Consider the following 17,749-nt stretch of genomic DNA (forward strand, 5'->3'; position numbering starts at 1 on the left):
AGACCAGATTTATTTCTGTTTTCAAGATGAACAGTGACTTGCTTAAGATGACCAAACAAGTTTATGATAGAATTTTTGAACTCAAAACTTCTTAGTTCATGTCTCATGCTCTTCACAGCTATACCGCATCAGCTCTCAGCTCTAAACACCTGATACCTTCTATAATGTGCCGTGTTTGGGCGATACATCCTCCCTAGAGATCCTGTTCTTTTGCTAAGGACTCACAACCAAGTGGGAGTGATTAAAATGAACTGAGTGCCTGTTTACTTCTGTTTAAGTATCCTTATATATTTTTATTTTTCTAGTCATAGAGAAAATAAAAAGGCTATCTTGGAGGCCACATATAGCTAATTGTTGGCTTTTTGTTGTTGCTTTAAATAACCGGGTTATATTGGGCCATTAATAGCCCTTAAAGACTGCAGAGATAAGCATGGAAATATGGGGCAATTCCTGAGGAAATCTTAAAAGCCAGAGAGTGAGGCTAAGCAGGAATTCCAATAGTCAGGAGATAGGGATTCAATGCCCCACAGTGCTCCTTATTCCATCCCAAAATTAGTAGGAGCAAGAAAAAGATGCAGAGCAAGCAAATATGCAGTTTGCATCATTTATACAGGTCACAGAATTCTGCTTTTCTTTGTGCAAATTCTATATTGTTTTGTAGTACACAATAGCCACAATTCTGAATAGAGTGCAGAATCTGCAAAGTATAGAATCCAGGAAAAAAATGTTCTTGGAAGATAGATTGTTTTGAGCTGGGACAAGCACACTTCAAATTCTACCTCTGTAGTGAACTTGTGGTATGGCACTGGGCAAGTCTCTTGCTTTCAATTTCAATCCCCATGTGCAAAACTGTAACAGCAGCGATCTCCCTCACAGGGTTGCTGTGAGGATAAACAAGCTAACTGTAAAACATTTTGCTCTGATTATGTTTCCAAAAAAGAAAATAAATCATGCAAATGCCCTCCCCCATTTCACTTGTTAGCCACCCAAGCATGTCCTCTTGAGGACTAGCAACGTTTCCCCCATCCAAATTTCAGAGAGTCAATACTTCCGTGCAAAGGCAAATTGTAGAGCACCTCACCTTTTCAACAACACAGGAGCCCGGTCGTGAAAATGTCCAAATCTCCCCAAAACGGAGATGCCCACTAAATGTGGTGCAGCAGTTAAAATGCAACAATGGGTGTCTGGGCACATGGAAGCCAGTTCTAATGTTATCTTCATTCTATCAGGAGTATCCTTGCAACAAGACAAGATTTTTTTTTTTAAAAGCAGGAGTCTACAGCCAAGCTCAAGAGCTACCCCAAAGCATATCAGTAATGGGGGGGGGGCTCCTTCATTTTATCTTTATCCGCTGGCAAGGCAGCAGCTCACTCAACCCCTACTTTTTAATTTCCTGCCTCGTTGCAAAACGATGTTCCTCGCCCTCCAGCACTATGCTTCTCCCAGTTGCATCACCAACTGTATTAAAGAGATGCCTCTTGAGCCAAAAAATGGAAGGGTGGATAAAGGGGGGGGGCGGCTCAGTGGGTGCATCACCATCCTGAAGGGGAGAGTTGCACATCTTATTTTTTTAAAAAGCCCACATGCTGCACCTCAAAGCCTTCATGGCAGGACCCCAAAGCAAATCCATTACCTCCTCTTTTGGATTGGGAGTGGGGGATTTGGGGAGAGAGAGAGAAGGAGGTCCTTTGTCCACTGTGCCTTTGGCAATGCTAGGAAAACGTTGTAGCTTTGGAGAAACACAATTAACTATTCCCATGACACTTACATATTACCTAAGTTTCTAGTTCTGATCGTTATACAAATAAGCTGGGAAATGTGACAAAGTAAATGCCAAAGCGTCAGAAACAAGGAAACAATTAAACAGAGGGGAGAAATCTTTTCATTCTTCGAAGATGGACTTGAGCTTTCCAGGTTTGAAAGGGTGATGCTTTCAGAATTAAGTTGTCAGTCTTGAATGGGAACAGGAGGCCCAGACTGTAATCTGGCATCCACCCACTTTGTGACAAGGCTCCATAAGTTATGTTAGGAGCTGGGTGCATTCTGCAGTTTTGTTGCAGAACACACATGACACCTGATGTTGAGTGCAGCAATGAGCCTCCCCTGAACAGCTCAGTTTGTACAGTTTTAATTAAAAAATAAGTTTCTAGTCCTTAAGTTTGAGAGGGTGTGCAAGCCATGCAAAACTGAACAGAGGGTACATGCAGGGCTGAACAGGATTTCCCAGAGGCTGGAGAGCAAGGCTTCAGTACCTCACTTCTCTCTTTGCTTCTCTCCATGACCAGCAGCATAAATACTGGAAAAAGTAGGTGAGTATATGCACATTTTCTTACCATGCACAATTGATGCAGGGCTCAGAACTGAGCTTTCCTTGGTATAAAATTTGGATGTACATTTTGATTTCATTTTTCTTTTAAGTGCAAACTATGAAATAAGTATGCAGCTTGTGTTCACCTTGCCCTTTCTTGAATGCTGTCTGCTCCTCTACTACATATATAATGCAGACTTGACAACTGCCACTTATCTGTTCAGCTGCAAAGAGTAAGGATTGCCTCCAGACTATCAGAAAGAGAAACATTACAGAAATTTACACTTTTCTACTCTCAGGCCACAAATGAACTAACCTGCTTATGCACAGGCAACAACCTTTTGGGACTTGCTTGCAAAGCAGATTTTAACATTCACTTTTAAAGTCATCTATTAAGTTGAATTTTTATATTGCAACTTCCTTTAGCCTACAGTGACAAAGTAGGTCGAGAGTCCTGAAACAAAATAAGGCTGCAGTCCTATACATGTTTATCTGGGGGCAAGTCACACTGAACATACTGGGACAAGCGTAAGACCAGACTGCAAGCTAACCTAAAACTAAAGCTTACTATGGCTGAGGTTGACCTAAGTCCTTACATATCTCCTGGGAAAACTTGCTCTCAAGACCAACTACAAGTTATCAGCTCAATGGATACCACCTGTGCCTCAGTTCTCTAAAGAGAAGGCGGCAGAGAGGTGCTCGATGCAGCTGTCCAATAACTAAAGAAATCACTTTTCTACAAGACTTATCCAAGCTGGAAAGAGCCGCTGCAAAAGAAACCGTACTCGCCCTCCAACTCAAAACATAATTGCCATGTGGGGAACATGTTCCCACAAATGGATCTGCTGCACTAGGTGTGCAAAAGCCTTCCCAAGGCATGATTTTGCCACAGAGAAACACATCATGCAGGCTTTCCCTTCCAGGAATGTGGCCTCACCCATATTAGAAAATGATAGGCATAGCAAGAATGCAAAAACCTTAATATTTGAATATACCCAAATAGCCATCCAGTCTGCTCCACACAGCGGGAACCCACTTCTCAGTAGCACATAAGCTTGTTGTGCACATGGATGCACCAACAGAATAGAGCATGCATGTTAGTTTAAGGGGGAAAGTCTCAGATTCCAGATCTGTCTGTAAAAGTTTGAAATTTCAAGCAGTTCCCAAAGTTAAATTCAGAGTACTTTTTGTACCATTCGTTATGATTTCTATAGGCTCTTTAATTTGCAAAGTGCTGTGCAATCTTTGTTGAGTTTGTGCTGAAAACTACCATCTTGTGAGGTAGGTACCATCACTCCCATTTTACAGATGAGCAACTAAAGATCAGGGAGAAAGAGAGAGGGAGGCTTGCCCAAGGCTACGCAGCTAGTCCATAGCAGAGCTGGGAGTCTGACCGAGGACATTTAGACTGTCATATCCAATACAGTGGACACATTTGGGCTGATCATACTAAGCCAGTGTTGTATAGTGGCCAAAGCATTAGGTCTGGACATGGGAACCCAGATCCAAATCTTTCCTCAGCTATGAAGCCTTGAACAAGTCACTGACTCTTGGCCTCCTCTACCTCACAGGTGAGGTTACAAATCCACTCCAAGCTCCTTGGAGGGAAGATGAGATATAACACAATCAACAGATACATACTCATGGAGGGGAGGAGGAGTGTCCAGATGTTCAGCGGTGATGCCTGCCCAAATGTTCGTGTGTATTTACACATACATTTCAGTGATGAAACTTGGATGTCAGCCCAAAAGAAACTGGTTTTCAGAACTTAATGGGATATCAAACACACCACAGTCAAAATAAGGAATTCTTAAAACCTGTTATAAGAGCCTGGGTGTGTGTCAAGTCATGTGATTGTAAACTTTATGAACAAGTTGGCAGAGTTTGCTCTTATTTCACTTTGGAATGCTGAAATGGCTCAGTGATACTTAGCTAAACATTAAACAGAAAAAAAGATAGCTTCTTTTTTTTTTAAAGTTCTCATTTCAACACTTGGAAAGTGTGTCCAGCTTCAAAAAATCTACACACATTTTCATGTCCACTTTAGTAGAGACAAAACTATGTCAAGATGCAATTTTCGGGGGCAAGGGTCGCAGTCTCTCGATGAGGAGATATGGTAGAAAAATTCAAGCAGGCCAACCAAAAGAAATGGGGCAGAGGAGATGGTCCCATTAAGGGTGAAGCCAGATGGAATCATTTAAGCAGGGGCAACCTAAGGCAGGGGTTCCCAACCTGTGATACTTCAGATGTTACTGAACTGCAACTCCCATCATCCCTAGCTATAATTTATTGTGGCTGGGGATGATGGGAGTTGAAGTTCAGGAACATCTGGGGTATCACAGGTTGAAAACCCCTGGCCTAGAGGCACTTGAGGTGAGGTGCCAAATGCTGCTTGCCTCAGATCCCTGGTGGGGGCCAGCTTTCTTTCAAATCTGGCCCATGAATGTGGCACGGGGGGCGGTGCAAAGAGGAGAGAAGGTTCCAGCAGCCTCCTCTTCTCTCCTTCTGCTGCTTTCAGGCTGATTTTCAAGGAGTGCAAAAGGCACTCCTTGCAGAGCATGCAAGGGTCAGATCGGTCTTGAAGAGCTGCTCTGATGGTGGTGACAGGGGGCATCTTGTTTCCCTGCTGGCCCCCGTATAATCTGCTGCTTGAGGTCAGCACTTCATGAAAAGGGCCACCCCTGGATTTAAGTGCCGTTACTGTGGGTTCTTCACCCAAAGCACAAGCCCCGCTTTGCCACGACAGTTCAGTAAACGGAACACTAGGATCAGCCATTGGTCTTGAAGTAAAGGTAAAGCTATGCCGTCTAATCGGTGTCGACTCCTGGTGACCAGAGAGCCCTGTGGTTGTCTTTGGTAGAATACAGGAGGGGTTTACCATGGCCATCTCCCACGCAGGATGAGATGATGCCTTTCAGCATCTTCCTCTATCACTGCTGCCCGATATAGGCATTTCCCCTATAGTCTGGGAAACATAGCAGCGGGGATTCAAACCAGCAACCTCTTGCTCCCTAGGCAAGTTACAACATTAGGTGGCTACCACTAGTCTTACCGGCTCCCTAATGCACCAGGCAAGCTGCCCTTGCTTTAAAGAAGCACACTTGCAAGTATAGGTTTGCATGTCTAACTTTCACTTTCCCTTCCCTCCCCCCCACACATTTAAAGTATCACAAACACAGTTTAAAAACCCAGGGAAGGGGAAGGTGTGATGTTAGCACACAGAGCTATTGGCACTGAGCAGCCCTTTAGTCCCACACCCCTACTATAATTAAACTTAAGCACCTGAAAATGAACTAAGGGCATATTCGTCCCCTATTATTGAAAACACTTATATGCCTCCTTTCGACCCCCCCCAAAGTCACAAAGCAGTTTACACAGCAAAAAAGGGGTGAGAAGATTGTTCCCTGTCCCAAAAGGGCTCACAGTCTTAATTAAGAACACACACCTATACAAAGGAGACACCAGCAACAGCCACTGGAGGGATGCCATGCTGGGCTGAATGGGGACCAGTGCTCTCCCCTTACTAAAAGATAGAAGAACCATCACTTTAAGAGGGCCTCTTTGCCCAGTCAGCAGGGGTAACTCATGCTTTTTATGTACATGTACCCCTGCCTCCATTTTCCTCCCCTCCCCTCAGTCATCTCCCTTTTGCCACTGCCTAGCCTGTCAGTGCCTTGGAGCAGTGACTTGTCTTCTCACCGTAGAGCAAGATGGGCCCGGATGGGGCAGGAGCAGCAACAGCCACCCTACAAGGGCTGCTTCTTCCCGAGTGAAGCTGATCACACTGGAAAATGTGCAGAACCAGTTTTTCGGAGTCCACCCAGAACGGGGGGTGGGGGACATTTATATCAGACATGAGGAGAATGCTTTCACAACTGGCCCCACCACTCTAAATCTGTTGTATCTGTCTGCAACGCAAGTGTGCCTTCCCCACCACAGAATCATGCCTACACCCATTCCCTAGGCAAAGTACTCACTGGCTGGTGATGGCGTACTGTATCCGCTGACCGGCAGCTGGTGTTGCATCCCCGGCAGAGCCCCGGGAGGAGACAGGCCCCCGATTATGTGTGGAAAGAAGAAAGCATAATGAGGTACTGGGTAGCTGTTGAGATGTCCACTCCCCGGCGTGGAACAGGAGCTGCTGTTGCTCGCCATAGCTGGGACTCTCCGCAGGCCTGACGTTTGGTGAAGGGGCTCACATAGGGGCTGGATATGGAGCACTTCCTGTGGAATGCCAATTCAGCACCATCAGAACTTGATTCAGAGCCCAGGTAGCCTCCCCCTTCCTTGGGGCCAGGCAGGCTGGTGGAGTCTATGGCCACCAGCGTCTGTCCACAGGATAATTCCTCCGGCAAGTGGAGGGATCCTCAAGGTTTCAAATCTGTATCAGGCAGCTCCCTTTAGTAGGTCAGACCCTCCAAAGCACATATGTCAGGCAAGATTCACTCCGGAAATCGATGTCAGAGCTGTAGAAACAGAAGGGGTAAACAGTGAGCAAAGATGGTAAGGCCAATATAAAAGTTGCTCTCTACACAAGCATTAGAAGCTCGGAACTTGCACACACCAGCTCGGGCTCACTTTCTTCTCTACTTTAAGCTATCAAAAGAGAAACACAACTCAACATTTTAATCTTCTTGAGTTGCATTTCCCTCTAGATCAGGGCTGGTCAATTTTGGCCCTCCTGCAGATATTGGCCTACAGCTCCCATAATCCCTGGCTATTGGCCACTGTGGTTAGGGATTATGGAAGTTGTAGTCCAAAAACAGTGGGTGGGCCAAAGTTGAGCAGGCTTGCTCTAGATACTGCAGTGGTTTGGACTTCACCATATGAACATAGTGCATATTCTTATTTATATGGTTTAATGTACGTAGAAATTGTGCGTGTGCATGTGCGTGTGTTACATACTATCACTACTATGAATATTTATATACTGCTTTTCAACAAGAGTTCTCAAAGTGGTTTACAAAGAAAACAAGAAGAATAACTATAGTTGTTTCCCTGCCCCAAAGGGCTCACAATATAAAATGAAAACACAAAGTAGTTTGGGAAGTACTTAAGACATTGCTCTTTTTGTCAATACACTGTTTACTTTGCACAAATTAGTTTTGCTCTTTTTTGTGTGATGTGGTGCTTTTACACCAGACTAATGATTGTCCCACCAGTTGTGTGTTACTATGAATTTATAGTAACCGGGGCTACATGAAACCACATTCAAAAGCAGCATGTCTCTGAACACCAGATGCTGGGGACACAAGACAGGAGGCAGCGGTCGCCTTCATGCACTGCTTGTAGCTTTTACAGGTAGATATGAAGCTGCCTTAAAGGTAAAGCGTGCCGTTGTCGATTTCGACTCCTGGCGCCCACGGAGCCCTGTGGTTTTCTTTGGCTAAATACAAGAGGGGTTTACCAGTGCCTCTTCCCGCGCAGTATGAGAGGATGCCTTTCAGCATCTTCCTATATCGCTGCTGCCCGATATAGTAGCAGCGGGGATTCGAACCGGTAACCTTCTGCTTGTTAGTCAAGCATTTCCCTGCTGCACCACTTAAGGTGGTGATGCTGCCTTACTCAAGAGTCAAATCATTGGTTCACCCAGCCCAGTACAGACACTCCACAACATCTGACTCGCAAACACCCATACATACAAACAAAGAACATAGGAACATAGGAAGCTGCCATATACTAAGTCAGACCATTGGTCTAAAGCTTCATAAAATAGTACATTAAAGAAGAATTCAACTTACAAACACCAACCCGCACATACAAACAAGTCGTTCTTGGGAACGATATGCATTCCAAGTTATGAGCATCCAACTTAAACAAACCAGCTTTAGGAACACAGCCTGTTTGTAAGTTGGGGAATTCCCGTGCTGCCCATTCAGCCTTGCAGCAGCTCTCCACAGTCTCAGGCAGAGGTCTTTCCCAGCCTTCCTAGTAGTGATCCTTTCAACTGAAGATGCCAGGGATTGAACCTGGGACCTCCTTCATGCAGAACAGATACCTGAGCTATGTACCTTTCCCACTGTTTTCTTTTCCTCTCCAGGCCTCACACTTCCCTGCAACCAGCTTGGCAAGAAGGGCTCACCCAGAAAGCATCTGGTGGGCTTCTGCTGGAACAGACTTTCAGCCCAAGCCAGCAGGGCATTCCTTAGATTCATACTAAACACAGAATTAGCGGCCAGCTTGCTAGATACTGCAGAGAAGTGATGCAGAGAGCTTACACGTCTACAAAGAAGGACAAAATGAGGTTGGTAGGAGAGGTCAGGGAGCGATGCGGATATTAACATGGACTGGAGTAGCCATTATCTAGAAAAGAGAAATAGCTGTACCTCAGCTATGAAAAATCTGGGAAATATTGTGTAACCAGGTGATTACTATCCATGGTAAGCAACTGAGTCAACAGGTGCCCTACATTCTGAGGGGGAAGAGAGCTTTGGGGTGAGTAAACAGGCCCCCTCCCCAACATACTCTTCAATCCCAGCCATGTAATGAACAGACATTCTGGAAAAGAAGGTGTTTTGGTGTTTTTTAAGTGCCATGTGTCACCCTCCCCATCCCCCACAGATGTATTTGGGAAGCAAGATCTCTCCCTTTCTGCCACTATTCAGTTCCATCATTGGTGTAGGGTGAAAAGGAGCAAAAAGGACCACAGACTCGGGCAAGACTCAAAGCGAGTAAAATATCATAGGGATCCTTGCACACCTCTATGCACACGTACCCCAAAAGATTACTCCACTCCCAACACTGATGGGTATACCCAACCCTTTATTTGATGGGTGTATTTTCTCCTTGGTCTTTGTTGTCAACTCGCTCTGCTACACCCTGCTACACACACACACACCTCAAAGCCCTCCCCCCCCCAGGCGGGTAATTACCACAGGAGACCATTTATCGCTCTCCCTTGACAGGAGGTGACAGGCGGCCCAGCCCCTCCAGACAAATGAGTCGGGGGTCGGGAGGTTTGGCTACCTGCTGCCCCCGCCTAACCATAAATCACTTGGGATGGGGGGGAAGAGGGGGAGAAGAGGGGGAGAATGGAGTGTAGACCACTAAGAGGAAATGCTGATTAATGGGGGAAAAGTAGAAAGCCTTCCCACTTTCCCTCTCCCCAACGAAGCAAGAACCAAACCCTATGGAGGACTGAATAGAAAGGGGGTGGGGTGTCACTGCCCTGGCTACAGTTTTACCAATCCCTCCATCCTCCCCCCCCCACCCCCTCACACACACTTCAACAGGGTGGCAGGCCCACGACATTTTGGTGCCAGGCATGGAAAATCCAAAATGGCCTCCTCTCACCAAATAACATACAGCACAATCCATTGGGAAGCCCTCCTGATCATAGGCTACTGAAATGAACTGGAGCTCTTGCACAGATTCCATTCATTTCAACAAAGCTTGTGCAGGAGAACTTGCCAGTAGACTCTCATTTCGCTGGCCCAGTCCACCTGCCCCACATGAGGGCCACTGAGATGCTTGTCACAAGTGAGCCCCTACTTCAATCCATTCTTTTGAAAATTCATTATGAATCCACCCACTGCCATCAATTGTCAGTTCTTAACTGATCTTCCACTTTCTGTCCTGCCACTGTAAGCAGCCCTTCATGTGTTTCTCCCCATCAATCTAGATTAGAAATAGTCAAACAAAATGGGATTGGGAGTGGGGGGGGGGAATAGAGGGTGGGGGAGAAGTCAGACCAGAAACTGAATCAGGCCCCAGGAGCTGCTTGCAACATCTGGGCTTAATTCCAAAACATGTAGAATGACGGAGTGTCTTTGGGAGTATACAGACTGCCTTCCTCCTGAGTAACCCTACAACCAGCCTCCCACACATCTAGAATTCAAGGGAAGAGGACAAAAGAACTATTTGAATGTTGGAGGTCATCACTGAGTTCCAGGTAGCATTCTGCCCCAACACATCTTTCTTTAGAAACTAGGCATTCCACAGAATAGCAAAAAATATCAGATCCACTGACACCTAGAAATCTACAAAAGGTAGGTGGGAATACACTTCCAGTTAAATAGGGACAGAGTATATGTCCACAGGGTTGAGTCATGCAATGGAGATGGTAAAGACTATTTCCAAAACAACAACTCTTCCCTTTCCCAAGTTGTACTAGAGTTTGCATCTTGGTCTGGGGCAGGAGGGTTGCTGTAAGACAGACTTTTCCTCCTCTTGGCCAAGTAGGAGAGCTGGCTGGAATGCAATTTTTGCCTGGCACCAAGAAGCAGATTACAGGCCAGTTTGGAAAAGAGGAGAAAGACTAACTGGGGCCAAGTAACTGCAAAGACACTTTGTGGGGGCACAGAGCCATAGAAGTCACCACTGGAACGATGGAAGAGAGGGACTGATTACCTTCCCCACTACCAATAATTAAATTTTCCTAAGACATTCTGGCATTTTCAAATGCTGAGGGGAAAACACACACACACACACACACACACACACACCCCACAACTAATGTACCCGAGACATTCCTCTGGACTACAGAGGCTGATGCCAGCATGAGGCCTTATAGAGGCTGGCAGTGCTTGGTAACATGCCACATGTTGGTGGCCACTTAAACTTACCATGTGGCACCTCTAATGGCATGATGGAGAACCAGCCTATTGTGCCTGACCATGCAGCAGGTTAGGCATTGCCGCCACTGCTCCCTTCTGCTTCCCTGTGTTTGCAGAAGTGCAGTCAGATGTCTGGCAGTCTGTGGTTAGAGCCAACATAAAGGTAAAGTGTGCCGTTGAGTCAGTGTCAATTCCTGGCGACCACGGATCCCTGTGGTTGCCTTTGGTAGAGTATAGGAGGGGCTTACCATTGCCATCTCTCACACAGGATGAGATGATGCCTTTCAGCATCTTCCTATATCGCTGCTGCCCGATATAGGTGTTTCCCACACTCTGGGAAACATACCAGCAGGGATTTGAACCGGCAACCTCATGCTTGCTAGTCAAGTCATTTCCCCGCTGTGCCATTAGGTGGCTTAGAGCTGACATACAGGGTATTTTCACCCACTCAGGTCCATGCAGCAAGTAGTTAAGAATCCATATATTATTAACTGGATTTATATCTTACCCAATGACTCAATACACCCTCAAAGTAGCTTACATCGAGAAACAGCCACTAAATAATATGTTAGGATGAGTATAAAACTGCAATCCTGTCAACAGAAACCAGGATCACTCTGAAGGCTGTTCCAAAATGGAAGGTTTTTGCTAATTTTCTAATGCCAAAAGGGAACTTATGGAGAACTTCTTTGAAAAAGGGAATACTGCAACACAGAGGCCCTGCTTCTTGTCACCATTTTTAATGCCTGCATGGCCAGGTACTCTCATGTTCGTAAGAACTGAGGGGGTTCATTTGGAAAAATCAAATGAGTAACATTAAACCCACTCACCACTTCCCCATTGCAGGCTGTGGGGGTGTACTCTGGCACTGGGAGCTGAAACCCCCATCCCCCAAGAGAGGCCCCCATCACATTCCTCAGTCCTTAAGCCAGGTTGAAGTATTTTTCTTAGGACTCAGGAGGTGGGGAGAGCTTCCCCAATACCACACATCTGCTTCTCTCCATTTAACCTGGATATTCCTCCAGCATTTTAATCATAGTTGCACCCATGCATATAAGAAGAGGGGAGAGAATAATGAGACAATTCCAAGGTTGCGAGATGTTCTTGCAGTGGACCCAGGCAAATATACAAGCACTTTCATTTACAATCAGCCCATAAGGTTCTCCAGGAGCTAGATAGGAGAAACTTGCTTCCTGATCCAGGTACCAGTCAACTGGTCGTTTTGTAGGCACCAGTGGCTAACAGGAGCCTGAAATTTTGCACCCCCAAAGATTGGAGTTCTGCATTTTACATGCATATTCCTTCAACCAGGAAGCTGCAGATTCTGCAACTGAACTAATTCTCTCTCACACACTCACACACACTAAATCCCCATACACTGCCTTACTCCATTTATTTAATATTGGCTGTGTGATATATTTACTTAAGTCTTTTCATAAATACGCCGTGCAGAATCTTGTGAAGAGAATAGGATTTGCACAGAGACAATTATTACCTTAGCTATACAAGGGAAGGAAGGGGGAAAGGTGAGTCTGAGAACTACAGTAGTACATAAAACAGCACACTCCATAGCTCAGGGTCGTAAATAGCTACTCATCAACTCCACTGTGGTAAGAAATGCCTCTAGGCAAGTGAGTAGAGAAGCTTTTGTGAACTAGCAACATTCATTCTCTTTTTCTGGCTATACACATGCCACAAATTACTTGTACTAGTATGCAAGGGGCAGTAGGTGGGGGTGGGTGGGTAGAAAGGATAGTAAAAATGTTGTAGATCTCATTTGCCAGTCTGCTATGGCTATTTGAAGACCATACTTGACCCACATCCTTCAGTTTCTAAGCATTTTAACAGAAAACTACCCACAAGTTTCTCTCTAACAAGAACTGGCAGCTCACTTTACTTTCCTTAAAAAAAAAAAAGGTGGGGGGAGTTGATCAGGGAATCAAACACTCACCATGCTCCTTTGCTGTACCCACAGTTTCAGGATGACTCACACACACAATTTCAGCCTTCTTTCCAGGAAGAAAGTTTTCAAAGGCTTTGAAGTTGGTCTCCATCACACAATGGCTTTTCGGTAGGAGTGTCAAATATAAAGCCTGGGGTTTTTATCAGGTACCTTAGGGTTTTCCATTGTGACCTATGGGCACAGCCTTACTTTATTCCTCAGAAATTACTGAATCATCTTGAGGGCTAGAAAGGCAATGCCCTTATCTGGGCGGAATGACTGATTCACCAACTATTGCTATTGCATTTGCCTTCTGTCACTGGGAGTATATTTTGTATGCATCTGGAGTAGAGTTCGTTTATAGACTTCTAGATGTCCTTACAGGTTGAAATGACTGTTCCTGTGATCCTCAGGATATAAAAGATACACGACGACTACTATTTTAATACTGCTTTTCAATAAACATTCTCAAAGCATTTACGCCAGAAAAAAATAATAAATAACATGGTTCCTGTCCCCAAAGGGCTCACAAACAAAAAAGAAACACAAGATAGACACCAGCAACAACCACAGGAGGGGTGCTGTACTGCATGAGGGTTTGATAGGGGCAATTGCCTCTCCCTCTGCTAAATATAAGAGAATCACCACTTTAAAAGGTGCATCTTTGCTCAGTTAAGCAAGGGTACATGCACATTTGTTGTTACATTCAAGCTCTACAAGAACAGAAAAGTTGCCAGAGATTCAGAAAATTACTATCACCCCCTATTTTACTATCTAATTGAGGTTAAATTGATAGCTTAGGGTTGACTTAAATGGAATAGACACATTGTGGAGAAAAATTAGGGGTGCAGCCCCTTTGCACCTACAGGATATGGAATCTGCTTTGGCCTTCTCCTCTCTCCTTTTGGGACTGCAACCTGTTTTCACCCTCTAGGCAACAAATCCACATGCAGTTGACAGCAGGATCAGGATGCGAGAAATGGAGCTTGCGCAGTACAATTAAAACTTTTTAAAATGCACACACACATGCCCCAGTTGGCAACAGCTGGATTGCCCAATGCCTGGATTCATCATAGAAAGCATTTTGCCACCTTGGTAAAGAATGAGAGGTTACAAATGGGAGCAAAGCTGCAGCAGAGCATGAAGGATGCAATAATTCACTAGTGGGATTTGCCTATGATCAAAGAGGAGAAGAGAGAAGAAAGGTGGTTAGGAGAGACAAACACAAAAATCAGCATTTTTGTCCCCAGGTGATAGGGGAAACAGCAAGAGGAACCAAAGCATAGAGAAATTGGCTATAGTTTGCTTCTCATTCTTCCAAATACAGACTTCATGTTGCTCTCATCTCATCTTTGCTCCAAAAATGTTAAGGAGTAGTTTAAGCCAGTGATTTATTAGCTTTATACCTTGAGGGACTCTTTTCATGTTGATGTCTGCCAAGAAACCCCAGTGTATTTGCCACAGAATAATTTCTGGGACATGGGCACTGGCCAGGTCCCCTTGCACCTCACAGCCACCCTCTGTGAATTGAGAGTGTGACTTTAAACACACCCACACTTCCCTGCAAGTGTATTTTGCCAAGAAATTTGCTAAAACAAGGGCAGGCGGGCGAGACATCCTATTCAGAAGACTAGATTTCTTCCATACAAAAAGGAAAATGATTCAAAACAAAATGTTGTTAATTAGCTTCTAGGTGCCGGATACTGTGGCACTTGGGACTTATCCAGCGCCTGCCCCACCCCCCACTCCAAAGTCAGCAATTAGCATCAGATCAAGTTGTGTCTCAAATGTAGAGAATTCTGCCTTGAACCCAGTAAGGTTTTTTACCCTTGCAAATAAACCAGGAAATCCACTTCATAATGACATGCCTCTAGTGATTAGAAGTCTTCTGGGCTTTGTAGCCATTGGGAAAGACTGCCACTGTCAGTTCACCAAATACAATATCCTAGAACAAGGGCGTAGCAAGGTTGGAGTGGGCCCAGAGACAAGATTTTAAAATGCCTCCCCTCACTGAAGTTCAGCTCATGAAATAAAGAAATCTTAAATGAGGCTGAATAGTGGTAACAGTTTTGTAAATTGTGGATGATGCAAGTCAATTAATGGTACTAGAGAAAGACATGCTGTTCTGGTAGCTCCAGGTCTTAACACTCACATCAACTTCGGAGGATGAATACAACTGAAGGAAACCCGGGTGGGTGCGTGGATGGGGGAGTCAGTCATGTGACTTCCCTCCGGGGGCCACCAAGGCAGTGGGCCCCCAGACAACTGTCTCCCCTTGCCCTATAATAGTTATGCCCCTTGTCCTAGAAGGAGATGATTTTTTACTTCTTGATTCCTGAAGAGTTGGCATCTCTATGTTACAAAAAGGCAAGCAGCCCAGAATAACTAAACCACAGAATATACAGTACTCAATTGCTAGGATCTTCTCTAACTCATAGGAACCTAGGAAGTTGCCTTATACAAAGTCAGAACATTGGTCCATCTAGCTCAGTATCGTCTACACCAACTGGCAGCGGCTTTTCCAAGGTTGCAGGCAGGAGTCCCACTCAGCCCTATCTTGGAGATGCTGCCAGGGAGGGAACTTGGAACTTTCTGCATTCAAGCATGCAGGTGCTCTTCTCAGAGCAGCACCATCGCCTATCTTACAGTGCTCACATCTCCCATTCAAATGCAAACCAGGGTGGATCCTACTTAGCAAAGAGGACAATTCAATCTTAGCACTAGTATTGCCTTGAAGGCATGTGCTCACACGTTTTTTTAATGTCCGCTCAGTTAATTTTAGCTCCCGCTCAGGTTGAATCAGGAAGGCCCCACTCTGAATGCACATGTGCACACACTGCCTTGATACTGCCCGCCCAGAATAAAACTCATTCCATACACAGATGAAAAAAATTAGAGAGAACACTGCTTCTCACCCACCTACCTGCTCCAACCTGAATTTGTCAGCAGCGTCTAACCCTGATCAAGATATTTTGGAATGGATAAAGCTTGGCAATTCACAAACCCAACAGCTTTTGGGTTTGCAACATACAAAATGACCACAAAACGTAAGACCACAAAACTCCACCAAACATGGAGTGGATGACAGTAAGAGAGAGTAGGTAGACAGGAACTCTCTGGAGTTGAGAGTTCTGGTTCTCAGCGCAGACACCCAATTGCCTCATTCAAGATTCGCAGCAAGCAAGCGGAGTACAGCTGGTCTGGCTGCCTGGCACACTCATTCATAATAACAGGCACACATGCTCACTAGATAGCAGCATTCCCAACGTGCAGGAAGCAGATGAGCATGTGGCAGGAAAGGGAACCCATGGGGAGGGGAAAGGGAACCCATGGGGAGGGGAAAGACATTAACAGAGACACTGGAGCCAAGGAGCAGGGTTTATTAACATATTTACTATCCAGCGAGTTAAAAGGGGCAGAAATGGTGGCTCAAGTGAACAGCAGACAGACTAAATGCTAGGCCTGATAACTGTTGCCAGGCAAACCAGCTACCAGCCTCACCCACCCCAACACACCCCAGGCACAATGCCAACCAAGGACTTCCTGTTAGGCCTGCAACCAGAACGTGCCCACCCACAACTTCTCCGTAGCCAATTTCGATTCCCAGTGTTGCCCAGTTTCACTTCTCCTCACAAACCTCACAGAGACTGGTTCCTAGGCCTACATCCACTGTATGTGGTTCAACAGACACCTCTCCCCCTCTGCCGCTTCTCAATAATAAGCAGAACTACGGGAGTTGTACTGAATTAGCCAATCCAGGTGGGGAAAGCAAGCACACAGCTCGGTAAGGCCTTTCAATCTCAACCCTAAATCACTGGCTCGTTCTTGGTATTTGGGTCTCAAAACCTTTTGCCAATGCCAGCATTCAACACCCTGAAACAACTGAAGTAATACAAGAATATATCTGATCATGTGTGTTCATTTTTCGCACAGCCAGCCCCCACTCACTGCCCATCTGGGATTAAAAGTCAGGTTTTCTTAGTAATAAAATATGACAACGGGGAGTCTCTCCTTTTATTTAGAGAGGAATGTATATCCCGCTTTTTCACAGGGTGCCTAAAGTAGCTCACAGAACAAAATACAGATATTAAAAAATCAACTTTATATACTCTATTAATTTTTTTAAATCAGATAATGCAGATAAAACCATTTAAAAAGACACAAGGAGTGTTGTTAGTGTTAGTAACTAACCATGATCCTTCACTGTCCCCAGTCCAATTAATTAAGATCAGAGAGTTAAAAAATAAAGTCTTGAGAACAAAAATTGAAGTTCTTCTCCCCCATCTGGTAAAGCTATGCCAGGGGGAGGTCGGGGGGAGAGACTCTCTTGCTGTGAAAATCTGGAGGAGATTATATGCCAGACATGCCTTTTGTAGTTGCATAAACCTGCTGTGGTTAGGCACTCTGCACTTTCTCAAAAACACTCATTACTTCCCATGTTCTCCATGGGCAACAGATTCGGAGACCCATGACACCCAGGGCTTAAAATCTGGCAAGTGAGAATTAACCAGTATAAGATAGTGGCCAGATAAGCAGCCATAACAGAGCAACAATGATTATGAATTTGTTGCTATGGCAATGCCATCCTCTTGCTCCCCCCCTCATTTCCCCAGTTAGTGTGAACTGGGGACAAGACAGGAAGTGTGATGACAATCTGATGTGTGGTCACAGCTTTGCGGTTTTCCTCCTTGCTCTTGGTGTTGGGCTCACACGCGACAGCTTCAGGGAAGGGTGGGGAGGAGAGAAGAGGAAGAATGACTGATCCAAGGACCCCGAGAATGAAACACACACCCTCCCTCCCCAAAGTGGGGCTGTGGTTTAGGGAGAGATCTCCCGACCCCAGCCCGGGAGTAGAGGGCACAAATGCCCAAACAGCAGAGAGCCAGGAGATTAGGAAAATTAGGTTACATTATTGCAAGTGTCCCATGGTTCTGTAGCTTTTCA

The 17,749-nt window shown here is 45.3% G+C and overlaps 1 protein-coding gene across 6 annotated transcripts in view; it reads right to left on the bottom strand.

The window, feature by feature from the left end:
* The window catches only part of RARA (retinoic acid receptor alpha), a 219,414-nt gene that overhangs the window by 121,347 nt on the left and 80,318 nt on the right, over positions 1 to 17,749 (bottom strand). For all 6 annotated transcript variants that reach the window (XM_053261941.1, XM_053261940.1, XM_053261939.1 and 3 more), the window contains one exon: positions 6,286 to 6,774. In XM_053261941.1, the coding sequence (XP_053117916.1) occupies positions 6,286 to 6,463 (178 nt within the window). In that variant the 5' untranslated portion in view covers positions 6,464 to 6,774. The remainder of the gene's footprint in view (positions 1 to 6,285; positions 6,775 to 17,749) is intronic.

The sequence above is a fragment of the Hemicordylus capensis genome, chromosome 6 (genome assembly GCF_027244095.1).
Source record: "Hemicordylus capensis ecotype Gifberg chromosome 6, rHemCap1.1.pri, whole genome shotgun sequence".
Classification (NCBI taxonomy): domain Eukaryota; kingdom Metazoa; phylum Chordata; class Lepidosauria; order Squamata; family Cordylidae; genus Hemicordylus; species Hemicordylus capensis.